Source organism: Chlorocebus sabaeus, chromosome 5, assembly GCF_047675955.1.
Source record: "Chlorocebus sabaeus isolate Y175 chromosome 5, mChlSab1.0.hap1, whole genome shotgun sequence".
Taxonomy (NCBI): domain Eukaryota; kingdom Metazoa; phylum Chordata; class Mammalia; order Primates; family Cercopithecidae; genus Chlorocebus; species Chlorocebus sabaeus.
In genome coordinates, this window is record NC_132908.1 from 10,623,624 (window position 1) to 10,644,339 (window position 20,716).

Genomic DNA, 20,716 nt, shown 5'->3' on the forward strand with positions numbered 1-20,716 from the left:
TGCTGTTCTACAGAAATATGGATGTAGGATTACTAGGTTTTTTTTCATGTTTCTAAAGAAGCAGGAAATCTGCATTGTTATGTGTAATCTCTGGTTTTAAATGATCATCCAGCTTTGGACTAAGTAGCATGTTTGTGGTCTGCAGGAGTCTTGGAGTTCCATTTGGTACACTACTGAGGGAAAACACCTGATGGCCAGTGTTGTGACTTCTTTTGAAGCTTTCCCATCTTGTCCTTTGTATATCTCTGCTGTCATCCCTCACATCCTGCTCACATGTCCTGAGCTCCAGCTGCCTTATTTCTGGTCTGACTTGCTTTTCCCCCAGCATGTCCAACATTTGTGCCTTTGAACCTGTGCCTCTACCATACCCATAGCCTGGTTCCTGATGAGCCTGGTTCCTGATGAGTCTGGTTCCTGATGAGTCTGGTTCCTGATGCACCTGGTTCCCTCTTTTCAAAGGTCTTACCCACTCTAAGCTCCTTATGGCAGGGATCTCACCTGTCACTGAATCAGCTGCAGCCTGGGCTGCACAAATGCTCATCTCACTTATGCTGAGCCCAGGCTGCAGCTGATTCAGTGACAGGTGAGATCCTTGCCATAAGGAGCTTAGAGTGGGTAAGTGAGATGAGCACAGTATGTTTTATACAAGGGCTGTTGCATACAGGTTTCCTCTCTGCAGCCAGGTGCTCAGGCAATGGCCAGGCTGGTAAAAGGGCCAGCTGGCCCTGGGGTAATAGATTTGCTGCCCCACCTGCTTGAATGGGTGAAATGTGACCCTGTGGATGAAAGGCCAGCACTACATGGAGTACAATTACAAGAGGCCCCTTCCCTTCCGCTGTTTTTGGTGTATGATGGTCTGGCCAGGTCATTTTGTTATTCAGGGGAGCATTAGCGCCTCTGAAAAGCTTCCCAGAAACTCTGTCCTTGTTAGTGGTGGTGGCATTAGTTCAGCTGAATTGAATGGGGCCTTTTCATGGCCCCTGTCTGGCCTATCCCTTTCATAATTCATTCAGCAGTGTTGATGAAGCTCTTTCTTTGGGCCAAGTATCATGCCAGTTCTGGGGATACACAATGTCATAAATAGTCTGTGCCACATTCGAGCTTTACAGTACAGTAGAGAGATGAACATGGATCAGATATGCAAATAACTCACTGTCTCAACTCTTACAAGTGCTCTAAAGGGAAGAAGTGTTTGGTCAGAGGATTTGGCCTAGAGGTGACAGGGTGATGTGTTAAAGACTTTCCTAGTGGTCCATCTCATGACAACACATGATCTGGCAAATGTATAGCTGACTCAGAGTTTATGGGGCCCTAGATATTTCTCTGCAACTATCTTAAAGTAGCGTTTGCTAAATGAATGTAAGTCACGGAAAGCTGAGTCAGCAGAACCAGCAGGGCCTCTGGTTAGAGGTGCCCTGTGCCCCGCCAGCCACCTGGCCTTGGGCAGGCTCTTTCACTCCATTTAGAAAACAGGCAGCGCAAGCCCTGCTCTGGAGAGCTGATGGAGATGGGGGCAAAATGTTAAGTGCCCAACGGGCGCGGTGGCTCAAGCCTGTAATCCCAACACTTTGGGAGGCCGAGGCAGGTGGATTGCGAGGTCAGGATATCAAGAGCAGGCATGGTGAAACCCCATCTCTACTAAAAATACAAAAAAAAAATTGGCCGGGCGTAGTGGCAAGCGCCTGTACTCCCAGCTACTCGGGAGGCGGAGGCAGAAGAATGGCATGAACCTGGGAGGCGGAGCTTGCAGTGAGACGAGATCGCGCCACTAAACTCCAGCCTGGGCAACAGAGCAAGACTCCGTCTCAAAAATAAAAAATAAAAAATATATATATATAAAGTGCCCATCAAGTGCCTGATGGGTTGCAAACTGGCCACTAGACCCATTTGGTTTGGTCTGTGCAGTGTTTAAAAGAAAATTTCATGAATTGCCAACATTAAAATTTAGGAAGAAAAGTCCAGATTTTTGGAATATTCTCCAACAGTCAGAAGATCTGGTCCCCATCAATGCACGTTTCTGCAGGAAGCTTCACAGAGCCTGCTCCCATCAGATGAGGCGTGTTTTCTGTGAAATCTGTCCACTGCTAACTGGGACTACACTGATGTTAAGGTATTGGGCCTTTTTTGTTTTTTGGTTGCGTGATTTCCAGACCTGAAGATGGCTGCTGTGGCTTCATCTCAAATTGTCTTACTGTAAGATACCCTCTGCAGTGCTGAAGCTAGACTTGGTGTTCTAAGACAAAATCAGAGATTGCTGGGCTCTCGAGTTTGTAGCACTGTTTAGTTTTATTTATTTATTTATTTATTTATTTATTTATTTATTTATTTGAGACAGAGTCTGGCTCTGTCGCCTAGGCTGGAGTATAATGGCATGATCGCGGCTCACTGCAACCTCTGCCTCCCAGGTTCAAGTGATTCTGGTGCCTCAGCCTCCTGAGTAGCTGGGGCTACAGGCATGCACCACCACACCTGGCTAATTTTTTTTGTATTTTTAGTAGAGACGAGGTTTTACCATGTTGGCCAGGCTGGTCTCGAACTCCTGGCCTCAAGTGATGTACCCGCCTTAGCCTCCCAATGTGCTGGGATTACGGGTGTGAGCCACTGCACCCTGCTTTTATGCAGTTTTTTTTTTAATTGAAATTTTTTCTTTACGTAATTATAGATTCACATGCAGTTGTAACAAATAATACAGAGAGATCTTCCCCAGTTTCCCCCAGTGGTAACATCTTGCCAAACTCGAGTACACCTTCACAAGCAGGATGTTGACAGTGATACATAGGATTTATGTTTGAGCAAAAGCAAATTGCAGGTTACTGGCAACCTCTCAGTTTAGGACACTGGCCGTAGTTGAACCATTGTCAGGGGAAGTTTTTAGGAGATCTGTTCTCTCTCCCGTTATGGCCTCTTCTTGGGATGAAGGTCTCACCTCCCTTGTGAGAGACACACAAACTGCATTTGGGACATAAGTGCTGGTTGTGGTGGACACCTGAACTGAAAATGAGACTCTGTAGTGTGGAGGGAATTGCCAGCCCACGTGTCAGCTTTCTGCTTCCAGTTACTACCTTTCTGTCAGTGTGAAGTTGAAGTTGGTTGTAATCTGATGACTATTGTTCAGGTTTGGGAAGAGCACAGGCTGAATTCCTTCTGTGACTTGTTTGACAATAGTCCTGGTACGATTTACCTTCCTTCCCTATGAGCGAGAACAGTCTCCTATTGTTTCCTGCTCAACTCGGATGTGGTTTGATCATACTTGTTTTAAGTTTCTTGGTCTTTTTTAACCTACTTTCTCCTTCCCGTAATTTGTAGATAAGTTACTGGTATTGCCTCATTTTTACCAGCAGACCGTTCACAAAACCAAACCAAAATTGAAGAGAGAGAAGCAGAGGGGAGATCACAGTTATTTGAAAGGACTGTAATTTAGGGTTAAATGGAAAACAATCAGCATGGTTAGATGAATGTCTAATTGAAATTCGTCTGTGCATTAAAATCATATGGTTCCTGCTAAGGGCTAATTCTTGCTGTAATTCGAATGCAGAGCAGATAGTGTTTCTTGTGTGGGGAAACCGAGTAGGAGAACACTAATTCTGAAACTGCTAGCATCTCGTTGTTTTTGCAGAATGAACATATAGATTAGAATTTGGGATATGCATCATTACTTAGGTACTTTTTTTAAAGGACTTTTTTTTCCTCTTGGGTTTCTGTGGAATAGTTTCCTGCATTTTTGCATTCATTCATTTATTCATCTGTTTATCCGTTCCTTCAGCAGCCATCTGTTGTGTACTTGTGCTGAGAGATGAGGGATGTGGTGGTGCACCGGAACAACCTGACCCCTGCCCTCCCTGGACTTCCCTCCTCCCACGAGAACAGGGACCATGTCTTGGAGATGCCTGCGCCACCTGTGCCATCCTGGGGCTTGCCAGAGATGCCCAGGAGGTGTTCAGTGCAGGAATGAATGACTCAGTCGGTGCAGTGGTAGCAGAGTCACAAGGGCTCTCGTGACATTCTCATAATGACTCTCAGAGCAGAAATCACTTCCTAGCCTGCCCCTTGAATGCTGCCTTCTCTTTGCCTCAGTGGCTGGGTTTGGAGTGGGCTGCTTTTGGTGATGTTCCATGTTCCACCTGCAGAGGCAGCCTTGTGGAGTGGGTGCTATAACCAGTTTCCCTGGGCTCCTCAAGTCCTGGCCCCTGATTTTACTAGGTGTTCCCGGGCCTCAATTTCTTACCTCGCCAGTGAGAATAGCAAACGTGAGTTTATGATGAGAATTAAATGCTGTGTAAAGTGCTTACTCCAAAGCCTTTTTATGTACATAGCAAGTGCATAAATATTAGATGTTATTATAGTGACCTTAGTTCCTGAAGCTGCACAGTGACCTTCCACCTCCTACCTGGGACCTCCTTCCCTGGGCTTACGAGCTGTCTCTGGACTGATGAATGTGGAAACACACACCATGTGCCCCTCAGGGAGGTGGCTTTTGAGCAGATACCAAGGCACAGAGGGAGAAGTGTTAGTAATAACAGTGATGATGAAACAGCACCAATGTTAGCCATTGCCATTGAGTGGTGGTAGGTGAAGCCCTCTGTGTGTATACTGTGCTCTCCATTCGGCCAGACCCAGATTTAATTTCTGGAAAGTGCAAATACTGTTGTTTTTTTTTGGGGCCAGGGTCTCGCTCTGTTGCCCAGGCTGGAGAGCAGTGGTATGGTCCCAGCTCACTGCAGCCTCAGCCTCCCCAGGTCAAATGATCCACCCATCTCAGCTTCCTGAGTAGCTGGGACTACAGGCACATGCCACAATGCCCAGATAACTTTTGCTTTTTTTTTTTTTTTTTTGTGGAGACGGAGTTTCGCCATGTTACCCAGGCTGGTCTTGAACTCCTGGACTCAAGCAGTTCACCCACCTCGGCCTCACAAAGTGCTGGGATTACAGGCGTGAGCCATCACACCCAGCTGGAAAGTATAAATACTTAACTGCTAATGTGGGTTCATATGGTTGGCTGGTTGTGAAGTCAGGGTCTAAGGATTCTGGGGCAGAATAGGCTTGCTTACCCCCAAATAAGGACATTGACAGTCTGTCTGTAGATAGCAGTTTAGCAGTTAGGATGGTTTCCAGATGATTCTCGGGGCACCTGTCACTTCTAGTAGCAGTACTCTCTGCCCAGCCGGATACTGTACCAGGATATGGTGTGTGGAGCCAGTGCCTAGGAAAGTAGCAGCCTTGCTTCTTGCAGATTCAGAACATTCATCATTGACTTAGCTCCCTAAGAAAGCTGCTGCAGGGCTTTCTTCTTTTGCTTTTCTTGTTTTTTTTTTTTTTTTTTTTTTTGAGACAGAGTCTCGCTGTTGCCCAGGCTGGAGTGCAGTGGCGTGATCTTAGCTCACTGCAAGCTCCACCTCCCGGGCTCATGCCATTCTCCTGCTTCAGGCTCCCGAGTACCTGGGACTACAGGTGCCTGCCACCACGCCCGGCTAATTTTTTGTATTTTCTAGTAGAGACGGGGTTTCACCATGTTAGCCAGGATGGTCTTGATCACTTGACCTTGTGATCCGCCTGCCTCAGCCTCCCAAAGTGTTGGGATTACAGGCCTGAGCCACCGCACCCACCCTGCAGGGCTTTCTTTACAACTCAAACTTGTATCTGATGTTAGCCGAGTCTCCTACGTGCTGAATGCATCAGGCCGGATAGCACCTCTTCCGGTCAGGATTAGAGTTCCTGAGTCTTTTAGTGACCCTGACTGTACTCATGATCCCCCAGATAATCAGTGCTGGTTCCAAGACATATACATTCTTCTTCCTGAAAATGCTGATAGGCTTCTGGGAGAAGGTTGACTGTGAATATCAAAGGGTAAAAATAGACTTCTATAAATTAAGGGCCTTAACTGACCTGTCGCAAACATTCCCACAAGGGAATTAGAGCTTGGTGTATATTCTCCCTTTTGGCTTTGCCATTGAGGTCTATCCCCTAATCCCTCAATGCAGTTACAGCTCCAAGGTGCCATTCTTGCCCACCAAAGTATTGAATGTGGCAGCTCTGGTTCACATTTAAAAGGATTTGATAGGATCAAAATCCAGAGCGCAACGTGAGGTCCAGTACTAAGGAGCATATTGTTGTCTGAGAAACAGTTGCAGGCTGGGCGTGGTGGCTCAAGCCTGTAATCCCAGCACTTTGGGAGGCCGAGACGGGCGGATCACGAGGTCAGGAGATCGAGACCATCCTGGCTAACACGGTGAAACCCCGTCTCTACTAAAAATACAAAAAACTAGCCGGGCGAGGTGGCGGGTGCCTGTAGTCCCAGCTACTCCGGAGGCTGAGGCAGGAGAATGGCGTAAACCCGGGAGGCGGAGCTTGCAGTGAGCTGAGATCCGGCCACTGCAGTCCAGCCCGGGCTACAGAGCAAGACTCCGTCTCAAAAAAAAAAAAAAAAAAAAAAAAAACAGTTGCCTCTCCGTGTTTCCTGGGGCAGAAGGTGAGCTGGACAACTGAGGAGGGTCTCAGAGTGTCCCTTAGTACTTGAAAAGGGAGCAGACTTTAGACAGGGCTGCAGGTGACTGTGACCAAAGACCAGGAGTTTTGACCTTGCGCCAGCTAGCCAGAGAAGGGGCAGGGGACTTCATTGCTACATCCTGTAGAAGCCAACTGGTAACAATGGAGTGGGCATAGTGGGAAGGGATGGGGGCAGGAGGCAGATGGGGAAGAAGCCTCGTGACTCAGACCCTAGCTGGCTTTTCTATATCTGTCCTGCAGTGTGACACAGAACGGGCTTGGGGCAGCCACAAGGCTGGAGGCAGCGCCACGTAGAATGGGGACCTTTTCTGGTTGCATCAGGCCATTGGTGGCTTTTTCTGGGTTTCAATTAAAATCAGAAAATTGAGGGTGGGGACAGACAAATGAGGTATGCACCACTTCTAGCCTCTGTCCCCTGTGGCATTGTTAGTTTTCATGACTGAGCTAGCGTCTTTGGACATTTCAGATTTTTAACCTGACTTTGAGTTACCTGAAGCCAGGTCAGTATTATTTATTCAGATATTCAACAGATAATTATTGGGTATCTGCTGTGTGCCAGGCACTGTTCTAGGCCCTGGAGATATATACCCAGTGAACAAAGCAAAAACTTTGACCTCCAGGAACTTGGGTCTCATGCAGAGAGACAGAGGAGCAATAAAGCGAATAGTAGGCATCGGGGCACATTAGATGTGAGAAGCCCTGGGAAAACAGTAGTGAAGCAGAGGATGGACATGGGCAGTGCTCAGAGACTGGGATGTTACCGTTCTCAATAGGGTGACTGGGGTTGGCCTTGTTGGGAAGGTGAGGTGGGAGCACAGACTCAAAGGAAGCAAGAGTGTGAGTCATGTTGATATCTGAAGGAAGAGCATTTTGGTCAGAAAGAACAGCACGAAACTGGGAGGCGGAGCTTGCAGTGAGCCGAGATCCCACCACTGCACTCCAGCCTGGGCGACAGAGCAAGACTCCGCCTCAAAAAAAAAAAAAGAACAGCCAGTTCAAAGGCCCTGCGGTGAGATGGTGCCTAGTGTGTTGGAGGAAGAGCAAAGGGCAGTGTGGCAAGGGGATGGGAGGTAGGAGATGAGGTTGGGAGAGAACAAGCATCCGAGGCACATGGCGCCTGTGTGCCATTGGAGGACTCAGGAGTTGCTGTGGAAGAAGACCGGATCCTCTTCGTCTTTGTGTCCCCATGTTTAGCATGATTCCTGCAGTCAACGTCGATTGTCTTGATGTAAGAAGTCTCAGTACGGGAATCAAGCACATATCTCTAATGAGCAGTGGACATCCAGTCTTGGGCAGTGTCAGAGTCCTTGAAACTGGTTTTGCTATGGAATGCTTTGCCCGATGGGAGCCTGGGGGCTGCACATGAGCAAGAAGGGGGCATTTTGCTCACTTCTCAGAGTCCCCTGCCCTTTCTGGACATTCCAGCACAGTTCACAACAGTGGGGTGGTGGTGTGAGTCATTCGTTTCATGCCTGAGAGCAGTGCAGCTCTCATCCCTGGAGGTGATTAGTGAGTGGGAGTTTCCCTAGAGAGTTCTGAGGCCAGTTGAGTAGCAGATCCTGGCTGGCCTGAAATTGATTGCCTGCTGACCACTTGCTGGGGTGCTTATAACCTGGCCCCAGGACAGCTTCCTGGTAGCCTCCAGATAAGCACGGGAACAGATTTGTCAGCTTCATGGGCAAATAAAAAATACAATACCTTACTGTTAACCACAGTCACCCTTCTGTGCAATAGAACACGAGCTCTCACTCCTCCTGTCTAATTGGCACTTTGTACCTGTTGACCAACCTCTCCCCATCTTCCCCATCCACCTCCCTGCATCCCCTCGCTGCCCGGTCTCCTGTAACCACTGTTCTCCTCTCTACTTCTATACACCCCTCCCTGCCCGGTCTCCTGGAACCACTGTTCTCCTCTCTACTTCTATACACCCCTCCCTGCCCGGTCTCCTGGAACCACTGTTCTCCTCTCTACTTCTGTGCATCCCCTCGCTGCCCGGTCTCCTGGAGCCACTGTTCTCCTCTCTACTTCTATACATCCCCTCCCTGCCCGGTCTCCTGGAGCCACTGTTCTCCTCTCTACTTCTATACATCCCCTCCCTGCCCGGTCTCCTGGAGCCACTGTTCTCCTCTCTACTTCTATACATCCCCTCCCTGCCCGGTCTCCTGGAACCACTGTTCTCCTCTCTACTTCTACACATCCCTCCCTGCCCGGTCTCCTGGAACCACTGTTCTCCTCTCTACTTCTATACACCCCTCCCTGCCCGGTCTCCTGTAACCACTGTTCTCCTCTCCACTTCTATACATCCCTCCCTGCCCGGTCTCCTGGAGCCACTGTTCTCCTCTCTACTTCTATACATCCCCTCCCTGCCCGGTCTCCTGGAGCCACTGTTCTCCTCTCTACTTCTATACATCCCCTCCCTGCCCGGTCTCCTGGAACCACTGTTCTCCTCTCTACTTCTACACATCCCTCCCTGCCCGGTCTCCTGGAACCACTGTTCTCCTCTCTACTTCTATACATCCCTCCCTGCCCGGTCTCCTGGAACCACTGTTCTCCTCTCTACTTCTATACACCCCTCCCTGCCCGGTCTCCTGGAACCACTGTTCTCCTCTCTACTTCTGTGAGACCAGCTTTGTTCAGATTCCACAAATGAGTGAGATCGTGCCAGAAGAGAGGTTTTTGAATGTTCTCACCACAAAGAAATGATAAATACATGAGGCGATGGATGTGCTAAGTACCCTGATATGATCATTACATGACATACACATGTATTAAAACATCAAATTGTACCCCATAACTATGTACAGTTATAATGCATCCATTAAAAAATAAAAATAAAGAGAAAAAGATAACATTAAACAGCTTTATTCACTCAAATAATATTGTGCTAGGTGACACTTGAGTTCTGGGTGGGTCATTTACCGACATGAGCAGAATGTGCTCTGTCTGCGAAGCAGAGGCTGGCTGCCATACTTACCCTGGTGCACTCCCTGCCGCGAGTAATTGTTGAGCCCCTACAAGTTGCAGGCAGGTGCCATAAATGAACAAGACATCTGTCCCTTTCCTGATGGTCTATTTGTGGGGGATAGACAGTAAGCCAGCTCATCCTCACAGATTTAAGATTTGGATATGGGAAGGAAATAGAAGCAACTTTGGGAGGTGTGGTGAGGGAAGTCCCCCTAAGGAGGGAGCCTGATACTGAGAACTGAGGTCAGGGAGCTAGGCCTGCTGAGAGTTGAGGGGTGGGATGGGGGGACATGGCCAAAACATGAAAAACGGTGAGTCAGAGACCTCTGTGGGAAGGAGTTAGGTGTATATGGGATCAGGAGAGAGGCGAGTATTCAAGAAACATCCTGGGTTGGCAGAAGAGAGGGACGGTTTTCGTTTTATAGGAGGAACCTGGCCAGGCTTGGTGGTTCATGCCTGTAATCCCAGCACTTTGGGAGGCTGGAGTGGGCGGATCAGTTGAGGCCAACCTAGACAACATGGTAAGACCCTGTCTCTACAAAAAGTACAAAAATTAACAAGGTGTGGTGGTGCATACCTGTGGTCCCAACTACTCAGGAGGCTGAGGTGGGAGGATCTCTTGAGCCTGGGAGGCGGAGGTTGCAGTGAGCCATGATCACACCACTGCACTCCAGCCTGGGCAACAGAGTGAGACTCTGCCTAAAAAAGAAAGAAAAGAAGGCAAGCCTACTTGTTTGTCTCATTGAACATCTCATTTCATGCTCATAATGAAAAAGAGTGAGGTGGTGTTATTGTCACACGCTCCCCATGAGGAAGCCAAGATTCCCAGAGGTTAAGTGATTGGGATTGCAGGTCACCAGCCCCAAATCTTACTGTTTCTATTCCATGTCTTTTTGTCACCACTTGCAATTATGTTTTCCAGTTTAGCATGAGATATCGGGGCAGTGTGGCATTTTGGGCTGTTTCGAGTAACAGAATAACCAATATTTCACAGTTCATCTTTTTCAAAATATGGTAAAATACTCTTTCCAAAGAAATACCAAATAAGTGCTTGGTATGTCATTGTTTAGTAAGGGAGTGTGAGATGCCTCATTTTGTGTGATTGAAGAGGCCTGTTCAATGCTCGTGAGGATCTTGCAATTAATTCATCCCACAAGCATTCCCTCTTGATTGAATGCCAAAGATAGTGCCAGACATACTGCTTGGCATTGAGAGGGACAGAGAAGATGACCTGGGATGGAGAATGCAAGGGAGAGGAGGCTGGCCCCCTACAGACTTAGTGACATGCCAGAGGTCGCTTTCCAAGAAGAAATTGCAGCACCGTCTTGATGTTACCTGTTCCTCATCTCAGCGTCAAGTGCTGAGCACGCGGCTGCAAGAGGCCTGTGAGTGCCGTGAGTTTGTTCCAATTCCTGAGAGATGCCTTGCTTTATGCCTCTGCAGCTGTAACACCCCTGATAACTGGTAATTCATGGAGAAGAATGCCATGTTCTCCTTGTTAATGGAAGTGGCCTGCTACCTCTGCATGTTCCCCGCTCCATAGCTTTCATCTTCCCCTTTATATTCAGTAGTGCCGTCAAATCGCCTCACTGATGTTGCAGCTGTGCATTCTTCCTGAGTGTTTGGGCTCTGGTTCTGCAGCTCCACGCGGCTCCTGGATTGGCGAGGAAGGCATGTGTCTGTACATCACCCTGGGGTCCATCACCCAACTGGTGCTTGCTTGCCAATCACCTCCTTCTGGATGAGAACAGGTTCACTCTGCTGCACTATCACACGGCTTCGTTTTTCAGCCAGTGGCCAAGCCATGTGCTACAGTGCTGTTGGTTACAGTGGGTGTGATCCCCTGTGGCTTTGTCTCTGTGTATGTGAGATAAAAATGTGGAAAGATGCATGTGTCTGTGATCCCAGCTACGTGGGAGGCTGAGGCTGAGGCTGGAGAATCGCTTAAACCCAGGAGGCGGAGGTTACAGTGAGCTGAGATCGCACCACTGCACTCCAGCCTGGGTGACAAAGTAAGTCCCTATCTCAAAAAAAAAAAATGTGAAAAGAGTCACGTTATAGACAACCATGTAATTGTCAGATCAGAGGGCCACCTGTCAAGTGATATATAAATTGCCACTGCCCTTTTGTTGCGAAGAACTACCTGTTTCTCTGATTAGTGTGTCATCAGCATGGCGTAGTCTTAACATCAGTGCTCCTGGGAAGCAGGCCCAGCATTGGGAGGTGCAGCAAATGTATATGGAAGGGAATGGTGTTTGAGCCATTCCTGGCAGGAAGGTTATGCACCTAGGCACCAGAGCTAGATTCTTCCTGGGTTCAAATCCTGCCTCTGCCTCTCACTACTGGGTGATCTTGGGCAAGGTCCTCACCTGTGTAGTTCCTTGCCCCATTTGGTTATTTGTAGGATAAAGCAAGACAATATGTATAAAGTGCTCAGAGCCATGCTGGGCACGTTTTAAGTGCTCACTGAGTATTCAGGATGGCTGTTATTACCTGGAAAGAGTAACAAGAGTGTGCCATCTGTTGGCACCTCTCAGAAGCACTGTTGGGGAGATGCTAATATGATGCCCGTTGATGGCTGTGGAAACTGAGACCCATAGAGGAGAAGGTAGGAAGCAGTGGAGCCAGGACTCAAACTGCAGTGGGTGGGACCCCGGGCCTCTGAATCCCATCCTGATTTTGTACCTTGCTCCGTACTTTGCCAGTCCTGGCTGCTGAGGCTGGAGATGAGAAAGGCTAGCCAGGGGCCCAGGAGCATGTCGGGGAGGCTGAGTCTAGCCCACTAACAAACCAGAAGGCCAGCAAGCAGTAAGTTGCTAGGAGCTTGGGAGTCCAGTTTAAAGCACAGAACATGATTGTTCCTTAAAGGCCCATCCCCTGCCCTGTCTTCCATCCTCGTGATCTATTTGCCAGGGGGTTGAAGGGCAATGAAAATTTCTCTGGTGCCCCCTTGCACCAGGCATTTTGACTGTTGGATCCCACACTACCCCCATGGTGGCGTGTGATATGGAACTACTCTTGTCTTTTGTTTTACAGATGAGGAACTGAGGCTTCTGGGGTCAGGGTCGCTTGGCTAGTAGAAAGTGGGTCTGAGACTTGGAGCCAGGTCTGCCTGGGCATGTTTTTTGTTAGTCAACATGGCCTGCCTCCTTTGTTAAGGGGAAAACCTTTCTCCTACTTCTCAAATCGCTTAGCAGAGCTGTTTGAGGAAGCATCCTCAGAGGGTAAGTGGGCTCAGCCTGGGAGAGCCTGGAAGGGTCTTCTTAGCCTGATTACCATGACAGCTCCAACAGATCCAGACAGAATCCCAGGCCCCGGGATCTCTCCTTCCCTTACCTGATGCCTCTGGCCACTGGTCTCTCTTTCTTTCCTTCGTGCTCAACCAAGATTCTTCCCTGGGCAGGCTGCTTGGTGCCCTTACATCCCCTTTCCTGGTCACTCGCCAACCACTGCTTTCTCCTCTCCCTGCTGCACCACTGAATAGATGCTGAGAAACCCACTCAACACGTTGCATCTGTAGGGCACTGAGTCAAGGCATCCGATATCTCTTCTGAGGCAGTGAGTGTGAAGAACCCCTTTATGAGCAGCATGGGCTAGCTCCTGGCTGAGCCGGGACCACTGCCCTGACTTCCTGCAAAGTCCAGCGACTGTATGTCTGCCCCTGCCTGGGGAGCTGGCCGAGCACCTTGGGTCCAAGGGTGCCTCTACTATCACCAAGCACCAGGCCCAGGTGACCTAGGCCTTAGCAGAAATAAAAGGCGAGTGACTTCTGGACACACCTAGCGAGCTGGCTCCTCCTGGGCTCTGAGCTGGCTTTCCTACTATTGTCTTCTTCCTGAACATGCTGCTGAACTCCTGTTGACATCCAAGACTCATATCACTCATTTCCTTCTCTATCAAGCCCTCCTAAGCTCCCCCTATGCCTCCCAGCCCTGGCACATTTTCCCTCCCTTCCTCTGTGGCCCCCATCACTCTTGTGTGAACCTCTTCTCTTCCAGCATCTGCACAGGCCATGTGGCAATAAATGCAGGAATCACTGGGATTCACCAGGATTCACCTGTCTGGGGTGAACTGTGGGCTCTGAGAGGTGTGGCCTAGGCTTCATGATCTTACCTCAGCTCCCCTCGTATCATTAGTGGTCAGTGAATCCAGCTCTACCGCCTGTTCACTTTCTCCTACCTTGTATTTAGGGCATTACAGCAATTTGACTTCATTGAAAATCCTCTTGGTAAACTTGTTGGTGTTTTTTGTTTGTTTGTTTGTTTGTTTTTGAGACAGAGTCTTGCTGTGTCACCCAGGCTGGAATGCAATGGCATGACCGCAGCTCACTGCAGCCTCAACCTCTTGGGCTCAAGTGATCTTCCTGCCTCAGCCTCCTGAGTAGCTGGGACTACAGGATACACCACCATACCCAGCTAATTTTTGTATTTTTTGTAGAGACAAGGTCTCACCATGCTTCCTGGGCTCATCTTGAACTTCTGGGCTCAAGTGATCCTCCTGCCTTAGCCTCTCTAAATCTTGGGGTTACAGGCGTGAGCCACTGCACTCAGCCTGGGAAACTTTTTAAATTGAGGAATCACATAAATACAATAAAATACATAAAAGTTTAGTAATCTTAGATGTACTGCTTGATGATTTTGTACACACGATTATATTCATGTATAATTCGAGTCAAGATGGAAAGCATTTCTGGTTTTCCCATAAAGCCCCTCCTCAGTTTGTAACCCATACCTCCACCCCACCCAAGAGAATCATCATCCTAACTTCTAAACTTGCCTTTTCAAAGTTTTTTAAAAATTGTATAAAATAAGGATAAAATTCACTCTCTTAACTATTCTTAAGTGTTCAGTTCAGTGGCATTAATGCATTCTGTAAAGATGTTCTTTACATTTAAATGGTGTTGGTAATATTTTCTTGTGCTGGTAATAAAATTTTCTAGTGCTGGTAATATTTAAATAGTGCTGGTAATAAAACAACTGAATGATGTAGAAGTAGGTAGAGCAGAAAGTGAAAGTTCCTCCAACCTCAGTATCTTCCTCAGAGGGAACCACTGTTCTCAGTTTGTATATCCTTCCAGACCTTTCTCTGTGTATTTTCATGTAATTATCAACGCAGGAATACATGATATACATGTATGTTTCAGCTCTGTAGTTTTGGTTTTATTTTAACCATAAACTGAATCATTAATTGTTGATTGCAACTTGCTTTTTCATGTGCAGCCTGTGTCCAAGTCTTTGTAAGCTGCTGTACCCACACCTGGTGGAACATGTTCTGTTTGACATCTGTCTTCTCAGCCATGGGTCTCCTCTCTTTCCCTCAGGCACCCAGTCTTTGGTTGTTTCCATCCTCCCTCCCATACCCTGTTGCTCCCCTTTGCAGAATTTCTGCACTCAGATTCCTCCATTCCCTGAAAGACTGACCCCTGGGGATTCACCTTTCCCAAAGTATTTGACTTTTGAAAACGCAAGGACCAAAGCCTTACATGAAGGGGTTCAAGGCTGATAGAAGACATCATTAACCAGTAGGCAGGTGCAGGCACTTAGGGAGTAGTTAGGCCCCAGGGCACCTCTAAAATGTCATTGCTGACTGTCAGCTGGCCCTGACCCCCAAAGCCAGCCCAAATATCCAGCTGCAGAGCTCAAGGCTCCCTTGTATTTCACTGCAGTCAGCAAGGAGGCTCCTTCCCTTCATGCTCCTCCTGCAGCCCAGCCTCAGCACGTGGTGAAACCTAAACCTGTGGCATTTGGGAAATGTAGACCTTCTTTGCAGAATACTTTTCCCTGGGGCATGTGTTGTGTACTTTCTTTTTGAGAAAATCAACCCAAACGCCTTCTGATTTCTTACTCTGAAGTGGGCTTTTCCACTTCTGGTTAGTTTGGGTGAGCTTGCTCTTTCATTGTGCTATGTTTAGCTCCTGAGAATGTTTGGCTTTTTTTCCCCTTCTTTCCCTCCCTTCTCCTCCTTCTCCTTTTTTCATCATTCTGTCTTGCCCTTTGGGTGCAGCCTGGTACAAACATTCATTCCTACAACCATGAGCTTACTCAGCAGCAGCCTGTCCACCTCTGGTCCAGGCACCGTGGGGTAAAGCTGAGAGCACAGTGGTGAGAGACGGGACAGGGACCCTTCTCCTGGGGGCTTCAGATTGGAGCATCCTTGGAGGCTGGCAGCCAGAAGGAGGGTGACAGGAGCAGCAGAAATGGTCACAAATCTCTGCCCACACTTCCCAGCCAAGTTCTACCAGCCTCTGCATGCTACCTGTGATGTTTTGGTGTTAGCTTTAAGAAAAAGAAAAAAAAAAACCAGATTTTTAAAATATAGAATAAAAGGGAGCAAAAATAGTCCATGTCCAAATGACCCCTGCTGAATTGTTATTATATATATATATTTATATTTATATGTTTAGAGGCAGGGTCTCACTGTGTAGACCTGGCTGGTCTTGAACTACTGGGCTCAAGCGATCCTCCCATCTCACCCTCCCAAAGTGCTGGGATTATAGGCATGAGCTCTACACCCAGCCGAGTGTTTAAAGTAAAGTTAATATATGTACATGATTAGAAATCTCAAACCAAAAGGTATTTAAAAAAAAAAAAAAAAGTGTGCTTGTGTGGGTGTGTACACAGTGCCACTAATTTTTTTTATTCCCCCAAGATGCCAATGCATTCTTAGGCATCTTTCCAGGAAAAGTCGTGTTTATACCATCATGTGTAGCCTTTGAAAAGTTTTACCTGAAAGGGACCCTACCGCGTACTCTCTTCCTGCCTTTTCATCCTGGTGCTGAGTCTGCATCAGTTTATCTAGGAATAAAAAGGCCCCAGTCTTCTTAGATTCCCACCCTTTGGAAAAACAGATCGTAATTACCTAACAACTCCCCCTATCGATGGACATTTAGGTTATTTCCAGTTGTTGACTGGAAGGTCGTGTTATAAAGGTTTGAAATTTCCCCAGTAAGCATGCCCTCCCACACCAGACACCTGATCGCTGAGAAAAGCAGATCCCTTTGGAAAGTTTTAAAATTCATTCTTGCAGCTGATTTTTTTTTTCTTTTTTTTAGATGTAGGCAGGGAAAAGAAGGTAACGTTTTGTGTTGGATGTTCACCGTTTCGGCACTCTCTGAAGGAACTTTATTATTTATTTATTTATTTATTTATTTATTATTTATTTTGAGACAGAGTCTCACTCTGTTGTGCCCGGACTGGAGTGCAGTGGTTTGATCTTGGTTTACTTCAACCTCTGCCTCCCAGGTTCAATCGATTCTCCTGCCCCAGCCTCCCGAGTAGCTGGGACTACAAGTGCCCATCACCACACCTGGCTAATTTTTTGTATTTTTAGTAGAGACGGGGTTTCACTATATCGGCCAGGCTGGTCTCAAACTCCTGACCTCAGGTGATCCGCCTGCCTGGGCCTCCCAAAGTGCTGGGATTACAGGCGTGAGCTACCACGCCCGGCCTCTGAAGGAACTTTACGTCCATGGGTTCCTTTGGTTCTAGGGGGCCGGAATTACTCTCCCCATGTTTTAGAACAGGAACCTGAGGCCTGTGATGGGCCAGCTGGGTTGGGGTTCAGACCACTCTGGCCAGCCCCAGGCACTGAGCACTGTGTTTCACTTCATCAGTTCTGCCAACTTGTTCTGTGCATCTGAGTCCACACAGAGCTTAGGGAGGGGTTTCTACATCTGTCCATGTGAATTTCGGCTCATAATTTCAAACTAGGGGACGTTTTGCCCTGTGCTTGGTCTCTTATTGTCTGTGTCTGAAAGCTTTGATTGCTATGTGGCCGGCTCTGAAATTCTGAAATTCACTAGGAGTCGGCAGTGATGGGAGGAAGCTAACTTCCTGGGTTAGATGCTTCAGGAGATGAGAGGGTGACTAGGCTGCATTCGATCACCCAGCCTCCTAAGTGGGCTCTGATGGATACTGTCTGTCAAGCAGTGCATTCTCAGAACGCTCCCATCTGGGGGCCCTCGGTTATTGGCGTCTGTAATACGCTATCTGGGTTTCCTGGACAGTAGAATCATGTAGCAATTTATCTGTCATTTTTTTTGTGGTTGAATAATCCACAGTGGGCAAATAAAAATTAATGTTTGTATTTGGATGCTAATTCAGCTTTCAATTAGGTTTTGTTTTGAGCATTATTGAAATTAATCTGTGTTCCTTGAGCGCATTTCCATTTATTGGCAAGGTGCGCTGGCCCCTATATAATTGGTGGTCGTTTGGGGTAAATTCAGATGGATAATCTATATCAAGATAATGGAAAAGTTTATTTTAAAACTTTCTTTAAATGACAAAATGATATCTGAACATTATTCAGACTGTGGTAAGAGAAAAACACTTCAATCAAAATCCTGCCCTTAATAAATCAATTTTCTTCTGTCTTTTGCCCCTTTCTAGTCTGTTTGCATGTCTGTATTCTTTTTTTTCTTTTCTTTTCTGTTTTGAGACAATGTCTCACTCTGTCGCCTGGGCTAGAGTGCAGTGGCGCCATCTTACTCACTGCAACCTCTGCCTCCTGGGCTCGAGCCATCCTCCTACCTCAGCCTCTCAAGTAGCTAGAACTACATGGGCATGCCACCATGCCCAGCTAATTTTTCTATTTTTTGTAGAGATGGGGTTTTGCCATGTTGCCCAGGCTGGTCTTGAAATCCTCCCAGCTTGGTCTCCCAAATTGCTGGGATTACAGGTGTGAGCCACCCTGCCTGGCCTTCCTCTTTAAAGAGCAGTAAATGTGTAATTAAGCTTGAGCTCCTGGTGAAACACTGTTCTTTTAGGAAGAGTGTGAACTTTGGAATTGGCAAGCCCCAAGAAGCCCCAATTCAAATTCTGACTCCAACTCAGTAGCTGTGTGACACTGGGCAAGTTATTTAACCTTTCTGCGCCTCCATTTTCTCAACGATAAAAATGGGACTGATAATTCCTATGTATGATGGTTGTTAAAAAGACTGAGATAGAGCAATGTGAAGCATGAACCACAGTTGACACTGGCCTCATTCTGTCACCCAAGCTGGATTGTAGTGGCACGATCTTGCTCACTGAAGCCTTGACCTCCCGGCCTCAAGCAGTCCTCCCGCCTCAGCCCCACAAAGTGCTGGGATTAGAGACGTGAGCCACCAGGCCCAGCCATCTCTGACTTTTTTAAGGAAGAACTTCGTCCTTTGGGGCAAGCTGATCTTTGACTTATTGCTGATACTTACTAGGCTCCGTTTCTAATGAGAGCCAGAATTTGACAACACCCACTACACTTGGCTTTTTCTTTCTGGTTATTTATGTTTAATGCAATAGCAAGGCACACTCGTGTTTCATTTCCTGTAATGATAGTTTTGTTTAAAATGAACTTATTTGGGTTAAAATTAATAATAATATCAGTGGGCTGTAGCTAAGACATAGCTTGTGTGGCTGGTACATGGTTTTGAATCCCGGTTCTGCCACCTCCCGGCTTTGTGACCTCGGGCAGATCCTTTTCTGTCTCTGTGCTTCAGTTTCTTCACCTGTAAAATGAGGATGACACAGTAATATCTCATGGAGTTGCTGTAAAGTTCAAGTGAGATCATAGAATCAGAGCCTGAGAACAGCGTCTGGCACATAAGAAAGTACCACAGAAGTGTTCATCAGAAGTTTCCCTTACACAAACAGCTAACATTTGGGGAGTGTAGAGCTGCTACTGGTAAAGTGCACCATTTCTGACTTAGGGCGGTAGACAGTAAATGGTAGCTGGCACTGTTGTTTTGATTGTTTGATGATGATGTTAATAATGGGCAAAATAATAGATCTGGAGGTGGCATTTGTTTTGGAGATTAATTTCTCTGTATTAAAAGATGTTTTTATTATCTGTATTCATGGAGTAAAAGGGCAGTGTTGCCACATTGATGTATTGCATTGTGGTAAAGTCAGGACCTTTAGTGCATCCATCACTGGAGTAATGCGCACTGGACCCACTAAACACCCTCCCACCATCCACCCCGTCCAACTCCTCCACTTCTCCCAGTCTCGTTGTCCATCATCCCACACCCTGCTGTCATGTGTACATGTTATTTAGCTCCTGCTTATGAGAATATGCAATAAGTGTCTGAGTTATTTCACTTAAGATAATCGTTCCCATGTTGCTGCAAAAGACATGATTTCCTTGTTTTTTAGGGCTGAATACTATGCCATTGTGTATATACACATCATTTTCTTTATCCAGTCCTCTGTTGGTGGACACTTAGGCTGATTCCATGTCTTTGCTATTGTGAATAGTCCCGCAGTAAACATGCGAGTGCAGCTATCTTATGATATAATGGTTTCTTTTGGCGATGGGTTTCTTAGGACAGAAACTTTTGGGCAACTTGATAGCATCTAGCAGGATTCCAGTGTTCGAATTCACCTGTTGCCTTCGTTGGACTTTCCTAGGCCAAGCCCAGCATTCGGTGCTTCATTAAACCCACCGAGACACTCGAGCGGTCCCTTGAGATGAACAAGCACAAGGGCAAGAGGCGGGTGCAAAAGAGACCCAACTACAAAAACGTTGGGGAAGAAGAAGATGAGGAGAAAGGGCCCGCCGAGGATGCCCAAGAAGACGCCGAGAAGGCTAAAGGTACAGAGGGTGGTTCAAAAGGCATCAAGACGAGTGGGGAGAGTGAAGGTGAGTGTCCCTGTGAACGCCGCCCTGCGCCTGCGCCTGCGCTGCCAGCCAGCCCGCCAGCGAGGCTGCCACCTGTGCCCTCTCCGCCCTGACTTCTGCTCCCCCCAGTATCCAGCCAGTGATGCGGTTCCTTCCTCACACTGGCGTACCTCATTGGGTACAGCCCTGCCACTCGGAGGCTGCTGTAGGTGTGTGTCACATGCAGATCTAGGGCAAGTCCCACCCTCCTGGGATGGGTGACCTGGAGCCAGGTTTTCCCACCTTAAAGGAGGGTAACAAATAGTACCTACTTTATAGTGTTCATACAAGAATGAAATGAGTGAATATGTGCAATGTGCTCCAAACAGCGCCTGGCCCATGTTAAATGCTGCGAAGGATTCAACGCTGCAGAAGTATTTGTCATTATTATGACAGTAGGAGCAGCATGGAATTATTATTATCTTTATCCTTATTGCTGATATAATTATTCCCAATAACCGGGGGTTATGATTTGCATCCTGTGCACTGTGGGAAGAAAGAGGATTTGTGTTTAATGAAATGATATGCTTGTAGACCAAGTGCAATGGCTCACACTTTAATCCCAGCACTTTGGGAAGCCAAGGTGGGAGGATCACTTGAGCCCAGGAACTTGAGA

The 20,716-nt window shown here is 47.4% G+C and overlaps 1 protein-coding gene across 5 annotated transcripts in view; it reads left to right on the forward strand.

Annotated features, from left to right (window-relative positions):
• Positions 1 to 20,716, forward strand: part of CLEC16A (C-type lectin domain containing 16A) — a 239,611-nt gene that overhangs the window by 39,483 nt on the left and 179,412 nt on the right. For 4 of the 5 annotated variants that reach the window (XM_073015174.1, XM_073015175.1, XM_007985728.3 and 1 more), the window contains one exon: positions 19,851 to 20,082. In XM_073015174.1, the coding sequence (XP_072871275.1) occupies positions 19,851 to 20,082 (232 nt within the window). The remainder of the gene's footprint in view (positions 1 to 19,850; positions 20,083 to 20,716) is intronic. The other variant, XM_037989855.2, reaches the window with a different exon arrangement.